The following is a 21,943-nucleotide window of genomic DNA, read 5'->3' as shown; positions in this document are numbered from 1 at the left end:
TATTGACAAAAACATATTCGAAGGGGGGCGCTTATTCGGAAGGGGGCGCTTATTGAAAGGAGGGCGCTTAATCGAATCATCACGGTAATATAAAATGGGCGCTTTTAAATTGTTTTGTGTTATTTGAGAGCAGTTACTCTCACTGAGATACTTACACCATTAAAGACCATTAATTAAAAGCGAAAGACTTTTTGCTTTAATTTGTTTAAATATATCGACTACCGATTGTAGGAAATTATAAGAAAATACCAAAAACTTCATTCTTAATTTACTCTAAAACGCTCTTACAGATTTTCCTAAAATTTTGTGTACAGTTAGTCAATCTACTATACTTGAAGATATCAAAAAATGAATACCAAGAGTCAATGTAGATTTCGAGAAAATCAAGCTTGTTTGAGAACAAAAGAAAACGTCAATGGTTGCTATGGTAACCTTTGTGACTAAGTGACGGGTAAAAAGTTAAAATTTGGTCATATTAATTTTTATCATTATCAATGGTGTATTTTGGCAAAAATTGAACATTGGCTTCCTTAAGGACGTTTAAACACCATAATGTCATTTTTATGATAGCCATGTTTCTGGTATTATTGTGCTCTGACATGCTACATGTAAATTGCTGTGATTTTACAGTTTGGATGCTTCATTTTCGAGTGGACTGGGGAGACTGGTTAATGATACTCCATCAAGAAAGGCGAATTGTGCTATGAGAAAAATTAAAGAAGGTCCAAAGATTTACTTGGCCCTCTATGCACTTAAGGATATTGCAGTTGGTGAGGAGTTACGCTATGATTATGGTGTACAAGGACTTCCATGGCGTAACCAAAAAGGTATACGATTCTTGATCAAGACATATAGTTCATAGAGCTAATTGCCATAAATGCTTGAAATAGTGCCTGGGCACTTAATTTGCTAAGGTGAGAGGGGGGTGCTAATTTTAAGGGGGCGCTTATTTCGTTTTTGAAACGTCCTTGAGACATTCCTGATCCAAAAGGAACTGGCACTAGCCGCAAAAGGCCTTTACAAGACACTGCTAAAGGCAAGTTACATATGCACATACTGCTAGTTTATGTCATCTCAAGTTTAAAAACTTCAATTAAAAATAAAGCAATACTGAAAACTAACTTGTGTGATCTCTCTCAGTTCCTGCGCCTTTACAAGACACTGTCACAAACAACTCTGATGAGCATTCCATCACTGCTAAAGGCAAGTTACATATGCACATATACTGTTTATTTATGTTTTCTTGGTTAAACACTTGCATTAATAATAATGCAATACTGAAAACTTTCTTGTGCGATCTCTTTCAGCTGCTGCCCCTTTACAAGACACTGTCACAAACAACTCTGATGAGCATTCCATCACTGCTAAAGGCAAGTTACATATGCACATACTGCTAGTTTATGTCATCTCAAGTTTAAAAACTTCAATTAAAAATAAAGCAATACTGAAAACTAACTCGTGTGATCTCTCTCAGTTCCTGCGCCTTTACAAGACACTGTCACAAACAACTCTGATGAGCATTCCATCACTGCTAAAGGCAAGTTACATATGCACATATACTGTTTATTTATGTTTTCTTGGTTAAACACTTGCATTAATAATAATGCAATACTGAAAACTTTCTTGTGCGATCTCTTTCAGCTGCTGCCCCTTTACAAGACACTGTCACAAACAACTCTCATGAGCATTCCATCACTGCTAAAGGCAAGTTACATACTGTATGCACATACCGCTAATTTATGTCATCTCAAGTTTAAAAAACTTCAATTAAAAATAAAGCAATACTGAAAACTAACTTGTGTGATCTCTCTCAGTTCCTGCGCCTTTACAAGACACTGTCACAAACAACCCTGATGAGCATTCCATCACTGCTAAAGGCAAGTTATTGCCAATGAGGCAGCCGAGCCAAGAGGCGAGGCTGACTCAGCAGCGGAATCATAGAGCCGTGGGTGTATAACTGAAAAAAATCTCAAATTGTGCGTAAGGGACTATTTTTTAACCATATTTGGGTGTAAGTAAACCCCATATTTGGGTTGTATTGTTCTTCCCAACTGGCTCCCAGTCTCTCACTCCTTGCTAAAGAGCAAATTACCAAAATGGCGTCCACGCGGCTCACTGTTACAGTGAAACGAACTCAACTGGGGCCACCATTCGAAAACCAGAGAAAATAATAGCACTTTTTTCGCATGTTACCTAAAATACAATTTACCATAATTTGGTCATTTCAAACAAATATAGTTTATTGAAAACCATTCAGTATCTGTTCTTATGAACAAAGAGTATTTCGCTTGTTGGCACGTACTGATAGGTACAACTAGTATATGCACATACTGCTAATTTATGTTATATTCTTGGTTAAAAAACGAATTAAAAATAGTCCAATACTGAAAACTAACTTGTGTGATCTCTTTCAGTTCCTGTGCCTTTACAAGACACTGTCACAAACAACTCTGGTGAGAATTCCATCACTTCTAAAGGCAAGTGTTATATGCACGTACCCACTAATTTATGTTATCTTGGTTAAAAATTTTAATTAAAAATAAACCAATACTGAAAACTTACTTGTGTTATCTCTCCCAGCTCCTCTGCCTTTACAAGACACTGTTACAAACAACTCTATGCACATATCGCTATTTTTGTTATCTTGGTTGAAAACTTCAATTTAAAATAAACCAATACTGAACTAACTTGTGTGATCTCTCTCAGTTCCTGCGCCTTTACAAGACACTGTCACAAACAACTCTATGCACATATCGCTATTTTTGTTATCTTGGTTGAAAACTTCAATTTAAAATAAACCAATACTGAACTAACTTGTGTGATCTCTCTCAGTTCCTGCGCCTTTACAAGACACTGTCACAAACAACTCTATGCACATATCGCTATTTTTGTTATCTTGGTTGAAAACTTCAATTTAAAATAAACCAATACTGAACTAACTTGTGTGATTGCTCTCAGTTCCTGCGCCTTTACAAGACACTGTCACAAACAACTCTGGTGAGAATTCCATCACTGCTAAAGGCAAGTTATATATGCACATACCCACTAATTTATGTAATCTTGGTTAAAAATTTTAATTAAAAATAAACCAATACTGAAAACTTACCGTAAATACCCGTGGATAAGCCGCACCCACAGATAAGCCGCACCCCTGCTTTCGAGCGAAAATTTTTGGAAAAAAAGGTGCGGCTTATCTGCGGGTTTTTACGGTACTTATGTTACCTCTCTCAGCTCCTCTGCCTTTACAAGACACTGTTACAAACAACTCTATGCACATATCGCTAATTTTTGTTATCTTGGTTAAAATTATCTTTTTTAAAATTGAAGCCAACAATGAAAGTGCTTTAATTTATAGGCTCGCTCCGTGTTTAACAATTAAAGGAGTATCTGAATGTTCGCCACAAAGCAATGCTGTTCATGCAGTACTGTTCGTTATGCTACATGAAATACATATGTACCTAGTTTACATTTATGTATTTTTAAAGTTTGTATTATGCCAATAACGGAAGAGGTATCAATTGACTCACCTTTTCAACTTATCTTTTGCTATTGGGATAATTTTCTATATAGTTATGGTATATGTATTAAGATTATGTTTGTTTCCTTTCTAGAACAAAATCCTGTGTTCAGTAATGAATTAATTTGACTTAATTCTGGTATTATCATAGCTCATGATCAGACAGCAACTGCAGGCAACAGCTGCTACACGTGTTCCCGGGAAGTGGTATATAAACATTCCTGTATTAAGTGCAGAAAGGTTATCTGCACTTTTCCATCATGCTCAGCTGTACATGAGGAAGATGACTTTTCACCTCCTGTGTACTTTTGCAAGAATTGTTCACATTCAGTGTTGTCTTCATTGCCTTCAGGTACATGTACTAATGGAAGTGAAATTCTCTTTTCGAATTGGATTTTTACAGTAGAACCCCCATTAACTGGCCACCCTTGGGGAAATGAGAGTTTGGCCGCTTTATAGGGGTTAGTCAGAAATCACCATTAGGCTTTTTGGAAAGTCCACTTTATTTTAATACAAAATAGCATAAAAAGTAATCATGGAATCACATGAAGATGGTAGCAAACTTGTGTTTGAATAATTTTTTCGTAGTTACTTTCTATTCTAGACTCTTGTCTGTCAGACCTTGTTGAAGACAAGGTCTGACAGACCCTTCCTCTTATTTAGTGGCCAGTCTTGCTGGCCACTAAATAAGAGGAATAAACAATTGAATAAACAATAGAAGAACGCTCTTCTGGACAGCCAAAAGGTGACTGCGGCCACTTAATAGAGGTGGCCGCTAAATAAAGGATTTATCTACAGTATTATACTGACAATAGTTTCAGGACTTTGACAACTGGCTGTTTAATAGAGGGTGGCCACTTAATAGGGGTTCTACTGTATTAATTTACAGCTGCAGTCTTAATTTTTACTTGCATTATAATAAAAAATATGGTATGCAATCTTACTAATGTCTGATCAGGTAATATTATCTGTCTCTTCTTAAGTTTCCACGCCAAATGAAGACAGTGACACAAACAAGTCTGAATTTTCTGTTAATGGTGCAGGTAAGGCTAATTTAAAGATTTTATAGATTAGAAAGGCAGCATTTTCCATCACTCTCCTGGCCTGTGTCCAGTCATGGATGGCTGCATATATGTGAGCTGGCAACAGTGCTTGTAATGTATACATGCACAGGCCCAATATGATTGCAATACATCATTTCACATATTTTCAATACTATATATTAGATTTTTTATTTGGGGGGGGGGGGGGGGTCGGGGTGCAGAAATGTTTGCTGCTCTATTTTATGTTTACATTCTCCCAGCTGTGCAGGATATTTTTTTTTTTGTCTGTACATGCTTGCACAATATTTTTGGTTTGAAAATTTTTAAGGTATGTTTAATAAATGCAGCAGCATTTTATCAAGTTTAAAACACAAGGCGCCACTAAGTGTTTTACGCTTGATAAAACACAAACTGCAAATTTATTAAACGGCTTCAAAATCTTTAAATGTAGATCAACTCATTCTTGCACTAACATTTAGATTTGGTGTTATTTTGGCCTGGAAAAAATTGGATGTAGAGTTTAGCTGTGTCTTTATCAGATAATAAAGACTCATTAAACACTAATTAAACATGTGGCCGTGGGCCGAGCATGGTTCTTGCTCTGCACAGCATTTCTTCTTATTATTATGTTTTTTGTCGGTGCATGACCAGACCCAAACCTCCGCTCAGGCAAATTCTGATCAGGACTTTCAATCAGCGCAACCTGCCTGTGATGTTTATTCGCCAAAAGCTGTTAAAACATAAATGTACACAAAATGTTACGGATATTGTTTTTTTATTGTGTATAAAGTTTATTTTCTTTTGGTTTCATCGAAGTGTTGGATTCAAAGCAAATATTGAATACACTAAAAAAGGTATTAAGTCAGCCATGGAATTTGCTGATGTTCAGCTTTCACTTTCACTACGTATACATGAAAAATAAGATTGTGTTTACTTTGCAAGTTTAGTGCCAGAAGCGACGGTCAATGATTACTTTCTGCGAGTATTTCTTGTGGATCTAGGCAATTATAAAGTGAATTCTTTGGCTGTTTCATCAAAGTGAGTTCAGAGATTTGAAGTAATATATCAAACACGAGAGGCAGTGTTTCATCGGGATATCCAAACACCGAGAAGAGAGTTGAAAATACGACGCGCAGCGGAGTATTTTTGACGAAATTCGAGGTGTTTGGATAGCTGATGAAACACTGTCTCGAGTGTTTGATATATCTTCTCAATCGAAACAAAAACTACGGAGTAAACGGAGAAATAAAATCGTAAAAATCTATGCTAATGAAGATCGGGTTTCCAAACCACCGTCACGGTTATAATTTTCTTTGTTTTAACTTGATGAATTATTAATGAGTTTGAGAAGGAAAATTAAATATTTGCTGCGATAAACAATTGGGGTTGCGTCATTAGTAGGGAAAAAACACCAAGCTAAAAACAGCCGTAAATCTCGGAGTGTGACTCACGTGAACACTTGCCAGGGTTGTCAGCGGCTTTTTGAGAACTTGATAACGCACCCTCAAAACTGACCTACTGATATTCCAAGTGCCAGCCAGCACAGTATTCGGAATAGCCAGTGAAATGCGCCGGTTACCGTTAGTTTTCGATTTTTATACTAGGAACGTTTTTAATTGTATTCTTATATATCTTTATATGATATTTGTAAATTTGTTTGTTTTCTTCTTTTTAAGTTTTTAAATTAACTTGATGTAGGCGCATTTGATATGCTAATTTGCGCTGAATAAGTATTAAATTATTATTATTATTATTAGTAATAATCAGAGATTAGGGGAGTGCGTTCGACCCAAGATAGTTGCCCAAGATGAGGCTAGCAAACGTAATTCGAGTTACACGACTGTTTATATCGTTATACAAATTTAAAAACGACCGCGTGTGCAACATAAAGCGCGCATCCAATATCACTTGAAACTATCAGAGAAGCAATCTCAATCCAACAGTGCACGAGGAAGCACAGCAATTTTTTACTTCTGTTAAAAGGAGGACTGCCGAAACGTTTATTTTTCAGTACAACTTACAGGGCAAACTCCAAAACACAAACCAAAGAAGATCGTTAGAACGAATCAACCTCGTTCCCAGGGTCTCTCGCAAAGAACTTGATAACGAACTTGATAAACTGCGACGTCATTAATTAGCCAACCTGCCACATACCAAGATACATAGAACGACACAGTAAACGACTTTCACTGGACAGCCACTGGATCACATACCACCACAAGATTTGAATTTGTTCTCCTGTAGACCGTCGAACACAAAAATTGTCTACATCCTAGCGTTATCGGCTTCATGAATTGTTTTTGGGTGCGCTGTCTTTGTTGACGTTGTTGTGACGCAATTGATTGCTTTCCAATGTCTAATCACGTGAGATCGAGGCCAACTTGCCACATACCGACATACATACATAATACAACACATAGAACCACTTTCGCTTGCGCGTTCACAGGACAACCACAGGACCACAGACCACCGCAAGATTAGGATGCGTTCTCCTACCGTCGAACGCAATGACAACCCTGCTTTGCTAGTCTTTCACTCATAGTACAAACATATTTAATTTAACCATGACTTTTCAAGAAGAAAGCAAAAATGAAGTTAATTTCTAAAAGCGCGGTTATACCTTATTACATGAAATTCTCGCGACATACCACCACAAGATTTGAATTTGTTCTCCTGTAGACCGTCGAACACAAAAATTGTCTACATCCTAGCGTTATCGGCTTCATGAATTGTTTTTGCGTGCGCTGTCTTTGTTGACGTTGTTGTGACGCAATTGATTGCTTTCTAATGTCTAATCACGTGAGATCGAGGCCAACTTGCCACATACCGACATACATACATAATACAACACATAGAACCACTTTCGCTTGCGCGTTCACAGGACAACCACAGGACCACAGACCACCGCAAGATTAGGATGCGTTCTCCTACCGTCGAACGCAATGACAACCCTGCTTTGCTAGTCTTTCACTCATAGTACAAACATATTTAATTTAACCATGACTTTTCAAGAAGAAAGCAAAAATGAAGTTAATTTCTAAAAGCGCGGTTATACCTTATTACATGAAATTCTCGCGACATGTTAATTTCGCGATTTTGAGGTGGCATATTTTGCGACACTTAAATTTCGTGATATTGCGAAAATTTTGTATTTTGAATCACTTTAATTTCGCGTTTTTGAGTACGACACAATTTACATTTCCTTGGCAATACCATTAAACATACCCTTAAATTAAATAAAAAGACTTCATCAAAGGAACAATAAATGTCAAAATTAACAAAAACGCAAGGGTGGGACTAATTCTCTGCAATAGCAACAACAGAGCAGTTCCCACAATGTCTACAAGTAGGTCATGTTTGTACATGCATGAGTTATTGTTCTTGAGTCAATTGACCACAACATCCATTTACATTGAAAATTCCTTCTTCAGTGGTACTCAACTTATTTTTTCTTGATTGTTGGCATAATGTGAGTCACTTAATTTTCGCGTCATGTTATGTTTGCGACACTTATCGTTTGTGTCACTTTAATTTCGCGATTTTTTTGAGATCAGTCACAGAGTTGCTTATTATCCCAATGTGGCACAGCAGCAAAAATCGATGCAAAAAGATTGCATAACCTTGAAATTCACATGGAAGGAGATTCATACAAAACAGCTGTATAAAATTTGAAAAATTTCTGGGAAATGCAAGATTGGAGGTTTGAGAAGGTTTTCGAGTGAACTATATAGTGAGGCATTCTGATTCAGCAAGCATTGGAGATGCTTCTCACAGAAATTTGGTTTTGTGGCTTGTTCCAACTTCCAACTTTCAATAGATAAATATGTTAGGGGGTGAGCAAAGAAGAAAAATCCTATATATTCGCAATGGACTAGTACATTCTCCATGCTAGGCATGCTACACGAGTTCGGAAGTTTTTTATTTATTTTTTTAAAGGCGGAACTACATAAATAAAGGGATATTTCATGCAGCCATATTCTGAGAAATCCAGTCAGACATAAACAAGTTTGATTTGTTTAACCAATCCCTTGACGTTTTATTCTCATTTGGTAACAGCTGGCACACGCATAATAACTGTTGTTGACTACTAAGTAAACATTTCCTTGTTTTAATAAAACAGGGTTGTCATCAAGTTCAAGAAAAGCCATTGCCCAGAGAGGTATGTAGGAAACCATACTGCAAAAAGAAATCCATGCCGATGTGTTTGTGTGATTCTTGTCTAGATTAAGCACAGACAAAGATGTATGCTTGATCATTTGTTTATTGTTATTGTAAAATATACCACAACTAACAGGATTAATACATCGTTCTGACCAGTTATTCATTGTGATTTTGGTTGTACATATCATGGTCAAAGTAGTCTGTGGATCCATTCAGCCACACCTGGATGATCCACAGTGACCTTGATAATGTTATTACCAAATTCATAATCAATGACTGGACAGACACAAAATACTTTTTGCCAGTTGTTAATTTCAGGGTGTGTAAACAATGGCTTTATTTCAGTTTTCACTATCATACATGCACATTTTGTGACATCATTTTCGTTGTTTGGTCACTTGCATCTACATCTACTGTACATTTAATAAGGTCGGTAAAAACCTAGAGATATCACACCAACCGTTATAATGCATGTTTTTAACCAAACAAATGAATGTTGTTATTATTTCAACTAAACATATATTTACCGACTTATGTTGATTCACACAATATTCTTTAATAAAATATATGTATTAGTTGTGGCTAAATGTTTGATTGTTTTTGTCACAGCTTATTGATATAAGCAGCTGTTCTATATTGCGTTAACATAATTTTATAATGTTTCGCAAGGAATTTTGATTTTAATCTGTTAAGATCGATAAGCTTCAAAAAAAGGCTCAGCCATAATGTCTTGTTGCTTAAAATTCGTGTGCTCTAAACTGTGCTATCATCCTGTTCTTTAGTCTTCAAGAAATCTTCAGCAAAAAAGCTATTTGATGACGATGATGATGACGATGAAGGTTTTGGAGGTATATCAAAAATAGTTGAAAGGATTGTACAATCTGATGCAGAAGATTCAAACAAAGTCATACCAAATGCACTAGTAAGTATTAATACAGGACAGTATGCATGTCACAGAAATACATTTATTGATCGCTTTTTTCTGCATTGGATAAGGATTATTGAATAAGAATGAGCGCATGTTAATTGCCAAATATAACTCCAAAACAATGAGTTGTTCAAGAATTTTGGGGCTATAAAAGATAATTGTGAGTCAGCATCCTGGAATTTTTTTCTAGAGTTCTGCACAAAAACCTGTGCTGGTGCTTTTTTGCTGCAGGTCGCAGAAACAGGGCCAGGGCAATGGGTTCTTTCCCTCCCTCCTCTCTCTCTCTCCCTCTCTCTCTCTCTCCCTCTCCCTCTCTCTACAGATTTTTAAAACAACCACTAAGAGTTAAAGAAGTCCTTCCAAAAAGTTTATTCATTTTTCATGCAGCCAGGTTTGAGCAGGCAAAATAAGCATGGTGTTGGCTATGACGTCAACAATGATGTTGATGATGACGACAATGATGATGATGATGACGACGATTATGATGACGATGACAATGATGAAAACGATGACGATGATGATGATGATGATGATGATGATGATGGCAATTCCAGCACTGATAAGGATGATGATGAAGTAGATAGAGGTGAGATTCTGTTTGAGCTTGATCATTTATAATGTCAAAGGTTTTCTGCCAGATGGAACAAAGCTTTATGCTGTTTTGTCATTACATTGGCTCTTTTTTTATTTGCATAAAGATAAATCAGAGATTCTTATTTTTATGCCAAAAGCTGGCTCTCTGTGATTGCAAACATTTGCAGAATGGCAGAAATTATTACTGAATCACACAGATTGCAGAGGAATCTGTTTCCATATGATGGAAAACTCTCCATCTGTTGTTGCCAGTATGCTACTAGTACAAGAGTATAATAGATGTGGGATAAAAAACTACAGTAAAAAAAATTCACTGGCTTAAAAGAGTATGAGCTTTCGGCTGTTGCTCTACAGCCGTCGATGGATAAAATGGAATGAACATTCTAACAGTTACGCTGTCCTTCCTTTCAACATTGTGTCACGTAACCATCTAGAAAGAATTCTTCAAAGATTGGTAAACACGACCACATCAGCTATGCTGCAACACATTTATGGTGTATAAATAAAATCTATTATTATTATTATTATTATTATTATTATTATTATTGTTTTTGTTATTATTATTATTTAAGGCACGACATTCAAGTTATTAATAAGCCCTTCAAGACTTTACAACAGGAGTTTACATCTCCCAAATTCAGACCATCTATTGAACATCAACCAAAAGTGGTTAATAAAATACCTGTGCCGGTTGTGGTTGGTGCTATGTAGGTGAAACCAGCCAGTGCTTTGAAACTCGCAAGAAAGAACATATCAGGAATGTCAAAACCTGGGCTAATGGCCAAACATTGCGAAATGTGCATGGTCATCCGACCATCGCATAGACTTGGACATTTCTGGCGTCAGCTACAAAAGCTCTTTTCGCATTAGAAAAACTTTGGAGGCTTGGCACACCTCAGCTATTAAGCATGCTAACAATAATTCTAAGCCGATTCCAAACCAGTATTGTATTCTTTTTAAAACACAGTCACCTAATTTGCACATTCTTTCTTCGCTTTTGTTTTTTTCTTATTTTTTCATCTTGCCTTCCATTCTTATCTGTCGAAGCTCTTATTCTTTTTAATATTTTAAGCCAGTGAACATTTTTACTGTACTTTACATATATTGAAAAAAAACACATGTAATGGTTGATTGATTATAATTTGATACAGACCATAAACTAAAGTGAAGTGTGCAAACTAGGTCTTAATTCTTTAACGTTTTTTCCTTTTGTTCACCCCCCCCCCCCCCCTCACTAGTTTAGATAGGCATGATTTGGGGTGGACCATCATACCTTACTTCAAAAGCTTGCAGGACCTCTCATTTGTGAAGCCTTAGAAGGGGAAGCAACATGTCATTCACAATCTTATTGCCAGAAATTTGACATTTGGATATTTATTATTTAACTTTATTTGCGATAGCTCTACTAATTCTTTTCAATCCTGGTCAGTTTATGTTCAGGATGTGACACCCAAAAAGGACAAGAAGAACAGGCGGTACAACAAAAAGCAGTCTTGCTTTTATTGTCAACATGAAGTGTCAAAACTTGCCAGGCATTTGGAGAACTGCCATGATAAGCAGCCAGAGGTTGCAAAGGCTATGACTCTTCGACTAAATTCAAAGCAAAGGAGATTAGCTTTTGAAAAGCTCAGGCTACTTGGGAACTTCTATCATAATCGAAAAGTTCTCTGCTTAGGAAAAGGAGAACTTAAAGTTGTCCGTCGGCCATCTCGAGAGGAGTGTGAGCGAGATGCTTCAGAGTTTCTGCCCTGCCCCTATTGCCTTGGATTCATTAGGAAGAAAGATCTTACAAAGCATGCTAAAAAATGCCCTTTTAAGCAAAAGGACAAAGCGATCAACAGTAGGTACTTAAGGGGTGAGAGTGCAATGCTTCTGGCCAACCCAGTGACTCCGAGAAATGCAGGAAAAGAACTAATAGGTAGTGTCCTAAAAATAATGCAACAAGATAACATCACAGAAATTGTTAGGACTGATGAAGTTATTCTGACCTTTGGCGAATCTATTCTTGAGAGTGTGGGGTTGGATAAAACAACTTACGTTTCTCAGAGAATGCGAGAAGTTGCACGCTTGCTGAGTGAGCTGAGAAGACGTGAAAAATCAAAAGAGCCTTTGTCCAGTTTCATAAAACCTGGAAAATTCGATTTGATTATCGAGGCAGTAAGAAGTGTCTGCAGTTATCAGTTTCCAGAAAGTGGAAATCCTGCCACAATCGGCATTCCATCACTGGCCCTCAAACTTGGCAATAACTTGCGTAAATGTGCTGCCATCATCAGGGGATTTGCTCTTCGCAGAAAAGACGCACGGTTAAAAGAGGATGTAAACTCGTATCTTGAGCTCCATGATTCTGAATGGGCAAGAAAAGTCTCTTCAGCTGCTCTGCATACACTTGGCGAAAGGAAATTCAAAAAACCAGAGTTTCTCCCTCTGACATCAGACTTGGTGCAACTAAGAAAATTCCAAATAGAAGAGATAAAATCGCTAACGACAAAAGTCAATGGCGCAGAAGCAAGCACTACCTGGACAACACTGGCAGAGGTGACACTGACTCGACTCATCTTATTCAACAAACGTAGAGGAGGGGAAGCAGCCTATTTGCTGATAGAAAGCTACAGAAACCGCCCAAGTTGGAGTACTGTTGGCATTCAAGAAGTTCAGAAGTCCCTCAATCCATTTGAACAACAGCTTATCAAGCGGTATGTATAATAGTAAACCAGTGTCTGTACTCACTGTGCAATTGAAAGTCGGTGTTAGACTGTTTTGCATTTTTTGCACCAAGTTCAAGCAAAGAACAATTTTGTTAGAAGTGGGAAATTTCACTGCTTGATGGATCACTCAGTTGATTGCTGTAATTAAGCAAACATCCAACACGTCATTGCTCATACTCACATGGCTTGTTTTAACTTTTAAGGGACTATTTCGCCCCCTGAATTTAACAGGAAATATGTTAGTCTATACTTAACCAGCACAAAAGGGGATATTGAGTAAGTGATCTTTCACAGACACACTACAATAGTTAATAGGGCAAGGTGAAAATAATGTTGGCTTAAAGGGACTGTGTCACAGAGATTTCAGAGTTTTGGTCTAAACTGTTCTGAAATTAGTGGAAGGCAACTAAACCCATAAAAAAAACAAAACAATATCTTTGAACATCTAAAGGAAGATATAATCAAAATTTGCAGATAGAAGTCAAGCTTAGGCTACAAATATCGATTTTTTGAAGACGCACGGAAACAATTTGAAAACGTTTGCCTAACGTTTTCAAATTGCAATCCGTTTTCATCCGCAGCCAATAATGCTAGTTAACAGATTCAGTGCTCTAATATAGCAATTGTGACCTTTCATGCAAAAACTTACACTAACGACTTTCTGTTTCTAAACGGGATCCTGTTTACAACCTGTTTGTTAGCCGTTTGAAAAAATTTTCACTCGTTCAAACGACTTCGGTCAACCGTTTAGTAAACACATCCACTCGTTCGAACGACTTGGTCGCCCGTTCAGGAAAAATGTCCACTTGTTCGAACGACTTGGTCACCCGTTCGGTAAAAAAATAATTAATGTCCACTCGTTTGAACGACTTGGTCGCCCGTTTGGTAAAAAATAATTAATTTCCACTCGCTGGAAACATTCATCCATTCGAATGACTTGAATAATCTGTTTGTTCATCGGTTTAGGGACAAGTTATAATTGTGACCTCTCGCACGAAAACGTTCCTTACGGTATTTCTCATTAACTAGTACTTTAGCATTTTTTGTCATAGTGAACAAAGAAGCCGAGTGGCCACGAGTATCAAACTTCGCTTGTGTGCGTTTCATTTTCTTCAAGGGTTGTAGTGAAAATGCGAAAGTATGTATGAGTTGGATATAATGAAGCAAATACTAAATAATGAAAGGTGCCATCTTGAAGCTGGTGGTGCACAGTATTCAAAAGGTCAACAACGTCATTCGTTATGTAATTTGCATTATCCTTTATTAACATACCGTATTTACTCGAATAAACGCCGCCCCCGAATAACCGCCGCCCTCAAATAAGCACCGCATTTGGGACAAAAAAGTTAATAAGTGCCGCCCCCGAATAAGGGCCGCAGTCCCGATGCGGCGCTTATCTGGAGAATTTCGTTTAACTTAAAACGGCACTACAAAGCAACTCTTAAACAAGCTTGAACATTTCTTTGCATCAAAAGCGATGTTTTGCAGTTTCGAGTGATTGTTTTATTGCCCGCTGATTAGTTTTTCTATTCACCACTCTTACAATAAATAGTTGTGTAAATGTTGTGAAGGCCGCAAACTTTGCCAGGACAGCTAGCGCCACTTCTGTCTCAGCAAGAGACATACACTGACAATCAAAAGACGCTTTTTTCAATAACTGTAAAATATAAGATTCCTTGTGGCGTCCAAATTTTAAATAAGCGCCGCCCTCAAATAAGCGCGGCCCTTGAATAAGTGCCGCACTTGAGGTGCCAAAAATTTAATAAGCGCCGCGGCGCTTATTCAAGTAAATACAGTAACTGGACTTCATGTTTTATTTTTAGCTTGGACATGGTGGAAATTAAGGGGAAAAGAGGTAGGAAAGTGCCAATTCTCCTAACACTGGAAGTCAAGGAAGCAATCGATGCTCTCATTCATCACAGAAGTGAAGCTGGAGTTCATCCTGACAATCCTTATGTTTTTGCCAGAGCCAATCGAAATTCCCGCAAAAGTTTAAGGGGATGGGACTGTCTTAAAGCTGTTGCCATTCGTGCCAATGTAAAATCCCCACAGTTAATTACAAGTACAAAACTAAGGAAGTATGTGGCAACTGTGTGCCAGATTGTTGACATGACCAATTCAGAGCTGGACTGGCTGGCAAAACATCTGGGGCATGACATCAGTGTGCACAGGGACTTCTACCGCCTGCAAGAGAGTACCTTGGAACTTGCAAAAGTCAGCAAACTGCTCATAGCTGTTGATGAAGGAAAGGCATCAAAGTTGGCAGGAAAGAAGTTGGATGAGATAGAGCTAAATGGTAATAACCATCTTATAAGCAGATACAGCAAGATCCTTGCACATAAGTTTTCTAAATATAATACTACTAATTAAGCTTTAAATGCAAATGGTTAAAATTCATAATCAGTTGAGCATTTTTTAAATGTAATAGTTATTATTTCAATATTTAAAGATTACACCCTAGTTTCCAGAAACTTGAAGAAACACATTTTCTGTGCATGGTGTAAAATGAATTTTACTTAATAATTTATAAGTAAAGAAAATGACCCTTTAATCCAGTATCTTTTATACAAATTATTTTACATCCTGTGCTAGAATAAAGTTAAAGGAACATGATTATGGTTGTCTCTAAAACATTTCAAGGATTATATAGGTTTATATTAAGTGAATACTCCAATTGTAGATCATTTTTCTTTTTCTTTCTAACAGAAATTGACCTTGAAATAACACAAGAGAACCCCAGCAGCCCTGGTAAGTAAAGGGACTTTTAAGAATCACTAAATCTATATATGTATTACTAAACTATTATTTTGATATTGAGGTGTACATTATTTCTCTTATTTTACCTGTTTAAGATTATGAGCATGATATTTTTGTGGCATTGTGTAGTTCCATAAATTATCCGTACCTCCCCCATGGAAGGGATTTTTCCTAAGACCCCTCACCCCCTCTGGAAATTCCAATTAAGCTTCATACATTTCCTTAAAATGTTTGGCCTTTTGAGACCCCTCCCACGCCCAGGAATTTCCAATCCCTTATGTGGGTGGATTATGGACATTTTCTGGAACCACACATTTTAGATTTGGTATCTTAAGAATAAGCTAACTTTAATATGCCATTGCCTAATTGTTGGCCATGTAATTAAAAGAGTGCAAAGCGTTTCTTCAGTAGACAAATCAGCCACATTTCTCAGGCTGGGGTAGAAACTAAATATCTAAAAAATAAATAACATGCATATAAGGCATCACTTTCATGTTGAACAGCAACTGAATTATTGCATTTTCAGAGAGAATGGAATGACGATGATAAATGTTCACTGTATGCATTATGAGAGAGAGGCAAATTAAAATATTTATTTATGTTTAGAGTCTGTCAATGCCATTGACGATGGTGGAAGTGAGAGCAATGTAGATACTTGTAAGTATTAAATTCTTTGCTGGTTAATTCTCAGATCAATAACATTCACAAAAATTAAGAAACGTTTATGGCATAATGTGTTCTGCAGGAACATTGATGCACTACAGATAGTCTCTGATGCATGCTTTGATGCACTCTGATTGTGCTGAAAATGTCTATGTTAAGACCAATAATGCGAGTTTGAAATAATAAATCTTCCCACATGACACATATAAAAGAGCATACGCTCTGTGGGAGGCTGCGAAGTTTATTAAATAGCAAGTCCCCATTGCATTGAAATTCAAGCAATTACAAGAGCCAGACTCTTTGTTTCCATGGCAGAAATGCTATTGAAAGTTAGTGTTACTAACTAAAGCTGGCTGCTTATTACAATGGACTCAAAAAACAAAGATCAACACTAGAACTATGCAAGGCAAGAAAAATGGTGCAAAGTCAAAATTCTTCATTATTTTGCAGGCTCACTGAGCCAAAGAAAAGGAACAAAGAAAGGGAAAAGGACAGCAGGGACACCTCCTGATGGTATTTAGTGTATTCTTATTTGCATCACAATCTTCTTATAGTTTTGCTTATGCGTGAACTGTCAATATTTCATGTTATTATTCCACTATTGCGCCATTTTGCCTTATAAGAACGCGCAAAATATGCCACGTTATTACACAGTAAAACAGGGCAAAAAGACGGGCGAACAAACTTGCGGAATACTGGCCCGAATACTCCAATTGTAGATCATTTTTCTTTTTCTTTCTAACAGAAATTGACCTTGAAATGTCACAAGAGAACCCCAGCAGCCCTGGTAAGTAAAGGAACTTTTAAGAATCACTATATGTATTACTAAACTATTATTTTGATATTGAGGTGTACATTATTTCTCTTATTTTACCTGTTTAAGATTATGAGCATGATATTTTTGTGGCATTGTGTAGTTCCATAAATTATCCATACCTCCCGCACGGAAGGGATTTTTCCTAAGACCCCTCACCCCCTCTGGAAATTCCAATTAAGCTTCATACATTTCCTTAAAATGTTTGGCCTTTTGAGACCCCTCCCACGCCCAGGAATTTCCCATCCCTTATGTGGGTGGATTATGGACATTTTCTGGAACCACACATTTTAGATTTGGTATCTTAAGAATAAGCTAACTTTAATATGCCATTGCCTAATTGTTGGCCATGTAATTAAAAGAGTGCAAAGCGTTTCTTCAGTAGACAAATCAGCCACATTTCTCAGGCTGGGGTAGAAACTAAATATCTAAAAAATAAATAACATGCATATAAAGCATCACTTTCATGTTGAACAGCAACTGAATTATTGCACTTTCAGAGAGAATGGAATGACGATGATAAATGTTCACTGTATGCATTATGAGAGAGAGGCAAATTGAAATATTTATTTATGTTTAGAGTCTGTCAATGCCATTGACGATGGTGGAAGTGAGAGCAATGTAGATACTTGTAAGTATTAAATTCTTTGCTGGTTAATTCTCAGATCAATAACATTCACAAAAATTAAGAAACGTTTATGGCATAATGTATTCTGAAGGCAGATAGTCTCTGATGCATGCCTTGATGCACTCTGATTGTGCTGAAAATGTCTATGTTAAGACCAATAATGCGAGTTTGAAATAATAAATCTTCCCCCATGACACATATAAAAGAGCATACGCTCTGTGGGAGGCTGCGAAGTTTATTAAATAGCAAGTCCCCATTGCATTGAAATTCAAGCAATTACAAGAGCCAGACTCTTTGTTTCCATGGCAGAAATGCTATTGAAAGTTAGTGTTACTAACTAAAGCTGGCTGCTTATTACAATGGACTCAAAAAACAAAGATCAACACTAGAACTATGCAAGGCAAGAAAAATGGTGCAAAGTCAAAATTCTTCATTATTTTGCAGGCTCACTGAGCCAAAGAAAAGGAACAAAGAAAGGGAAAAGGACAGCAGGGACACCTCCTGATGGTATTTAGTGTATTCTTATTTGCATCACAATCTTCTTATAGTTTTGCTTATGCGTGAACTGTCAATATTTCATGTTATTATTCCACTATTGCGCCATTTTGCCTTATAAGAACGCGCAAAATATGCCACGTTATTACACAGTAAAACGGCAAAAATACGGGCGGACAAACTTGCGGAATACTGGCCCAAACAAAGTGGAAAAATTAGTGGAGTAATAAATCCCTTATTCGATGGTTTAACATATAATACGCGCGGATATTTTGCTCATTGCTCATATTATTTTCCATGGCAGAAATGCTATTGAAAGTTAGTGTTCCTAACTAAAGCTGGCTGCTTATTACAATGGACTCAAAAAACAAAGATCGACACTAGATCTATGCAAGGCAAGAAAAATGGTGCAAAGTCAAAATTCTTCATTATTTTGCAGGCTCACTGAGCCAAAGAAAAGGAACAAAGAAAGGGAAAAGGACAGCAGGGACACCTCCTGATGGTATTTAGTGTATTCTTATTTGCATCACAATCTTCTTATAGTTTTGCTTATGCGTGAACTGTCAATATTTCATGTTATTATTCCACTATTGTGCCATTTTACCATATAAGGGCAAAAGAACGCGCAAAATATGCCACGTTATTACACAGTAAAACAGGGCAAAAAGACGGGCGAACAAACTTGCGGAATACTGGCCCAAACAAAGTGGAAAAATTAGTGGAATAATAAATCCCTTATTCGATGGTTTAACATATAATACGCGCGGACATTTTGCTCATTGCTCATATTATTTTCCATGGCAGAGATGCTATTGAAAGTATTGAAATACTACGCAACTCGCAAAATATCCGCGCGTATTATATATTAAACCATCGAATAAGGTGTATGTATTTCTGTCTCACTTTTCAGGCTTGAGATTAGTTGTAAGATTGAAATTGACATCGTTGTACTGAATTGGTGTCCGCTCAAATACGCATCGAAAATAATAACGTTTCTGCAAAAAAAATGGCAGTAATCTTAATCTCTTGCCGTTTCCACAGTTCGAGCATCTTTTACTGTACAATGTAAAAGGGAGCTTAATAAAGATGAAGAAAAGCAGGTTACTGTTTGGAATTACTTCAAAACAGTCATTTAACAATTCACAGCACGTGCTTGGCATGTTTTCAGGACGATTTTAGTTTGAATAAAGCTCATTTTGGTTGAGCTTTTCTGTTTTGTCATTACTGAGGACTTTGGAAAACCTCGCTTAGATAAACTATATGAATTTTCTTTCAGTTTCTTTGAACAAATCTGCGGCTTAAAGTCAAAATTCATGTAACTAGCGACAAAGCTGAAAATGTTATTACGTGTTCGGTATTCCTGACTCCACCCAATACAGAATGTAATTATTTTCTCACCACTACCCTTCAATATAATATGGTATTGCCATCGAGGGTTGTGAGGCCTTATGCGTCCAATAGCAGGAAAAGGATCGATGATGATGATCGAGGGTTGTCCAATATTGTCAACTAGATTTCATTCGAAAAAGAGATAGTATGAATCGTTTGATTTGTCAAGTCGATAATTTTATTCATGATCCAACAAGTGGAGTTGTGTTAGCTACTTCGGTGTTTATAGAACTAGGGATACACTTCATGTCATCGTTTGCGTGCACATGGCATTCCTCGCCGTTTTGACGACGTTTTGTCAGTTGACGATCTTGAGTTTTTTTGTAATGATGTAATTGTACATATGGGAAATGGCCATGCTACGTTTGGCTTTATACTTCCTTTAATTTTAAATTGGTGTTTTTAGAACGAGGAATTGTGTGTATTGATATCCTCGTTCACAGTGCTTTTGTTACAACATCGTTTTGTTGATTGTCTGTAATTTAATAGAGTATTTTTGCAATTATGTCTTTGTATACTATTGATATGTCCATGCCATGTTTAGCTTCACCCAGGTGTATAAATGGGTACCGGTGTATTTACTGCTGGGGGTAACCCTGTAATAGACTAGCATCCCATCCAGGGGGGGGGGGGGGTGTAGAAATACTTCTAGTTTCTTCATGATACAGAAACTGGGATAAGCTCTGGCCTGAAGGGGCACGAAGCTCGTATGCAGACTTAACCTATGTTTGGCTTCATACCATCTTCATACCACCACCATAAGAAGTTACAGGAAGGGGGGTAATAATTATTTCTGCAGGAAATTTTTAAGTCCAACTTGTCTGCAGGAATTTTTTTCTCTGTTTTGGCTCCTCATTAAACTGCAACGTATTACACTGGTGCAGTTTGCTTTATTTAAAGTTGGGGGTATAACAAAAAACTTAATGATTGGCCCCTTGGGAAACAGTGAGTTTTGTTTCCCCTCGATCCTCGATGTTCCCCATTGAGAGGCTCGGGGAAATAAAACTCACTGTTCCCCTCGGGCCAGCCATTAAGTGCTTAATCTCTCTCGCTAGCTATGCAGCAAGGAAAAACCTGTCATTTAGTTTTTTTAGTAATAAAGCTGTCCATTTTCGGTATTTCATTGAACTAAGGCTTTATATATCATGTACACAGGCTTCCAAGTGAACAAAAAGAAACGAACAGCTCATATTCCTGCAGGTGAGCCTTCCACGTTTTGAACTGTAACACATTAATATCACAATCGCTTTCTTCAGACCAGTTTGAAACAGATGATTCTCTGGGATTGTACACTGTATTTTGACTGGGACAGGACATTTAAGAGAAGAAAATTTTATTATTTTTTGATTTTTAGAGTCAGGTATCAAACATGATGGTGGTGGTGGTGACGACAGCAGCGACAATGTTGATGATGAAGATTCAAGCGTGGATAAGGATGATGTTGTTGACATGGATGATAGAGAAGTGGATAGCAATAAAAAGAAAAGTCGAGGTGAGATCTCGTTGTAGCTTATAATATACATTTTCTACCCTGATTTTACTTGATCTTTTTATTTTGAATTTGTCATTGTTATTCCAGGCTCAGTAAGCCGAAAAAAAGGAACAACCAAAAGAAAAAGAATAGCGGGTACACTTTTGAAAGGTATGTACATGTATTCTCATTTCTAAAATGAAACACATATAACTACTGTATCTATTTGATTTATTGAAAAGGGAAAATGACTGTTTCCAAACAACAAATGTGTTTCACCAGACGGCCAAATAATGTCGCTGAATTCTCAAAAATCTCTTGACAGCTTCCATCGTTATTTTAAAATTGACATCCTTGATGATAAAGTATCCTACGGAAGAAGAATTGATTATTTCCACTCGTAGTTCTTGGTTCAATCTTGCATGCAAAATGAAATGGGTGTTCTGTTCAAAGTGAAAGTCTGTTTTCATCTATTAAGTGGATCAGAAAACACCAAAGAAACCCCACTCATGTCAAAAAAATAGGGAAGAGAAGCGTTCACATCAGACTTATGCAGATTTTGTGGCTGTTTTTTTACCACCAAAACCAGTATGGATGGCAAAGGAAAACATTGCAGCATTTACAGTACAGCTACAGCTTTAAACATTTGAGTAGTTTCACATTCTACAGAAATCACCTAAGAGTGCCATATGGCAGATAATGTCATTACTTGGTCAATATTGGACCAATTAATTTTAATTTTTGGCACACAACTTGTCTCCTAGAGGTGTGCATTTTG

The 21,943-nt window shown here is 37.0% G+C and overlaps 1 protein-coding gene across 16 annotated transcripts in view; it reads left to right on the top strand.

Moving 5' to 3' along the window:
• LOC144640976 (uncharacterized) overlaps positions 1 to 21,943 on the top strand; it is a 76,216-nt gene that overhangs the window by 51,357 nt on the left and 2,916 nt on the right. For 2 of the 16 annotated variants that reach the window (XM_078500032.1, XM_078500033.1), the window contains 25 exons: positions 631 to 827; positions 1,141 to 1,203; positions 1,308 to 1,370; positions 1,475 to 1,537; positions 1,642 to 1,704; positions 1,815 to 1,877; positions 2,415 to 2,477; positions 2,959 to 3,021; positions 3,669 to 3,869; positions 4,501 to 4,560; positions 8,678 to 8,719; positions 9,504 to 9,643; positions 10,037 to 10,235; positions 11,673 to 12,936; positions 14,772 to 15,244; positions 15,655 to 15,696; positions 16,312 to 16,362; positions 16,819 to 16,881; positions 17,114 to 17,155; positions 17,763 to 17,813; positions 18,255 to 18,317; positions 18,745 to 18,807; positions 20,850 to 20,894; positions 21,049 to 21,186; positions 21,274 to 21,336. In XM_078500032.1, coding sequence (XP_078356158.1) covers positions 631 to 827; positions 1,141 to 1,203; positions 1,308 to 1,370; positions 1,475 to 1,537; positions 1,642 to 1,704; positions 1,815 to 1,877; positions 2,415 to 2,477; positions 2,959 to 3,021; positions 3,669 to 3,869; positions 4,501 to 4,560; positions 8,678 to 8,719; positions 9,504 to 9,643; positions 10,037 to 10,235; positions 11,673 to 12,936; positions 14,772 to 15,244; positions 15,655 to 15,696; positions 16,312 to 16,362; positions 16,819 to 16,881; positions 17,114 to 17,155; positions 17,763 to 17,813; positions 18,255 to 18,317; positions 18,745 to 18,807; positions 20,850 to 20,894; positions 21,049 to 21,186; positions 21,274 to 21,336 — 3,638 coding nt within the window. The remainder of the gene's footprint in view (positions 1 to 630; positions 828 to 1,140; positions 1,204 to 1,307; positions 1,371 to 1,474; positions 1,538 to 1,641; positions 1,705 to 1,814; positions 1,878 to 2,414; positions 2,478 to 2,958; positions 3,022 to 3,668; positions 3,870 to 4,500; positions 4,561 to 8,677; positions 8,720 to 9,503; positions 9,644 to 10,036; positions 10,236 to 11,672; positions 12,937 to 14,771; positions 15,245 to 15,654; positions 15,697 to 16,311; positions 16,363 to 16,818; positions 16,882 to 17,113; positions 17,156 to 17,762; positions 17,814 to 18,254; positions 18,318 to 18,744; positions 18,808 to 20,849; positions 20,895 to 21,048; positions 21,187 to 21,273; positions 21,337 to 21,943) is intronic. The other 14 variants (XM_078500035.1, XM_078500034.1, XM_078500039.1 and 11 more) reach the window with 14 other exon arrangements.

The sequence above is a fragment of the Oculina patagonica genome, unplaced genomic scaffold (assembly GCF_052425735.1).
Source record: "Oculina patagonica isolate OP01 unplaced genomic scaffold, crgOcupat unplaced6, whole genome shotgun sequence".
In the NCBI taxonomy this organism is placed as follows: Eukaryota; Metazoa; Cnidaria; class Anthozoa; order Scleractinia; family Oculinidae; genus Oculina; species Oculina patagonica.
Note: the sequence above shows the minus strand (reverse complement) of the source record. Positions and strands in the feature narration are given on the sequence as shown.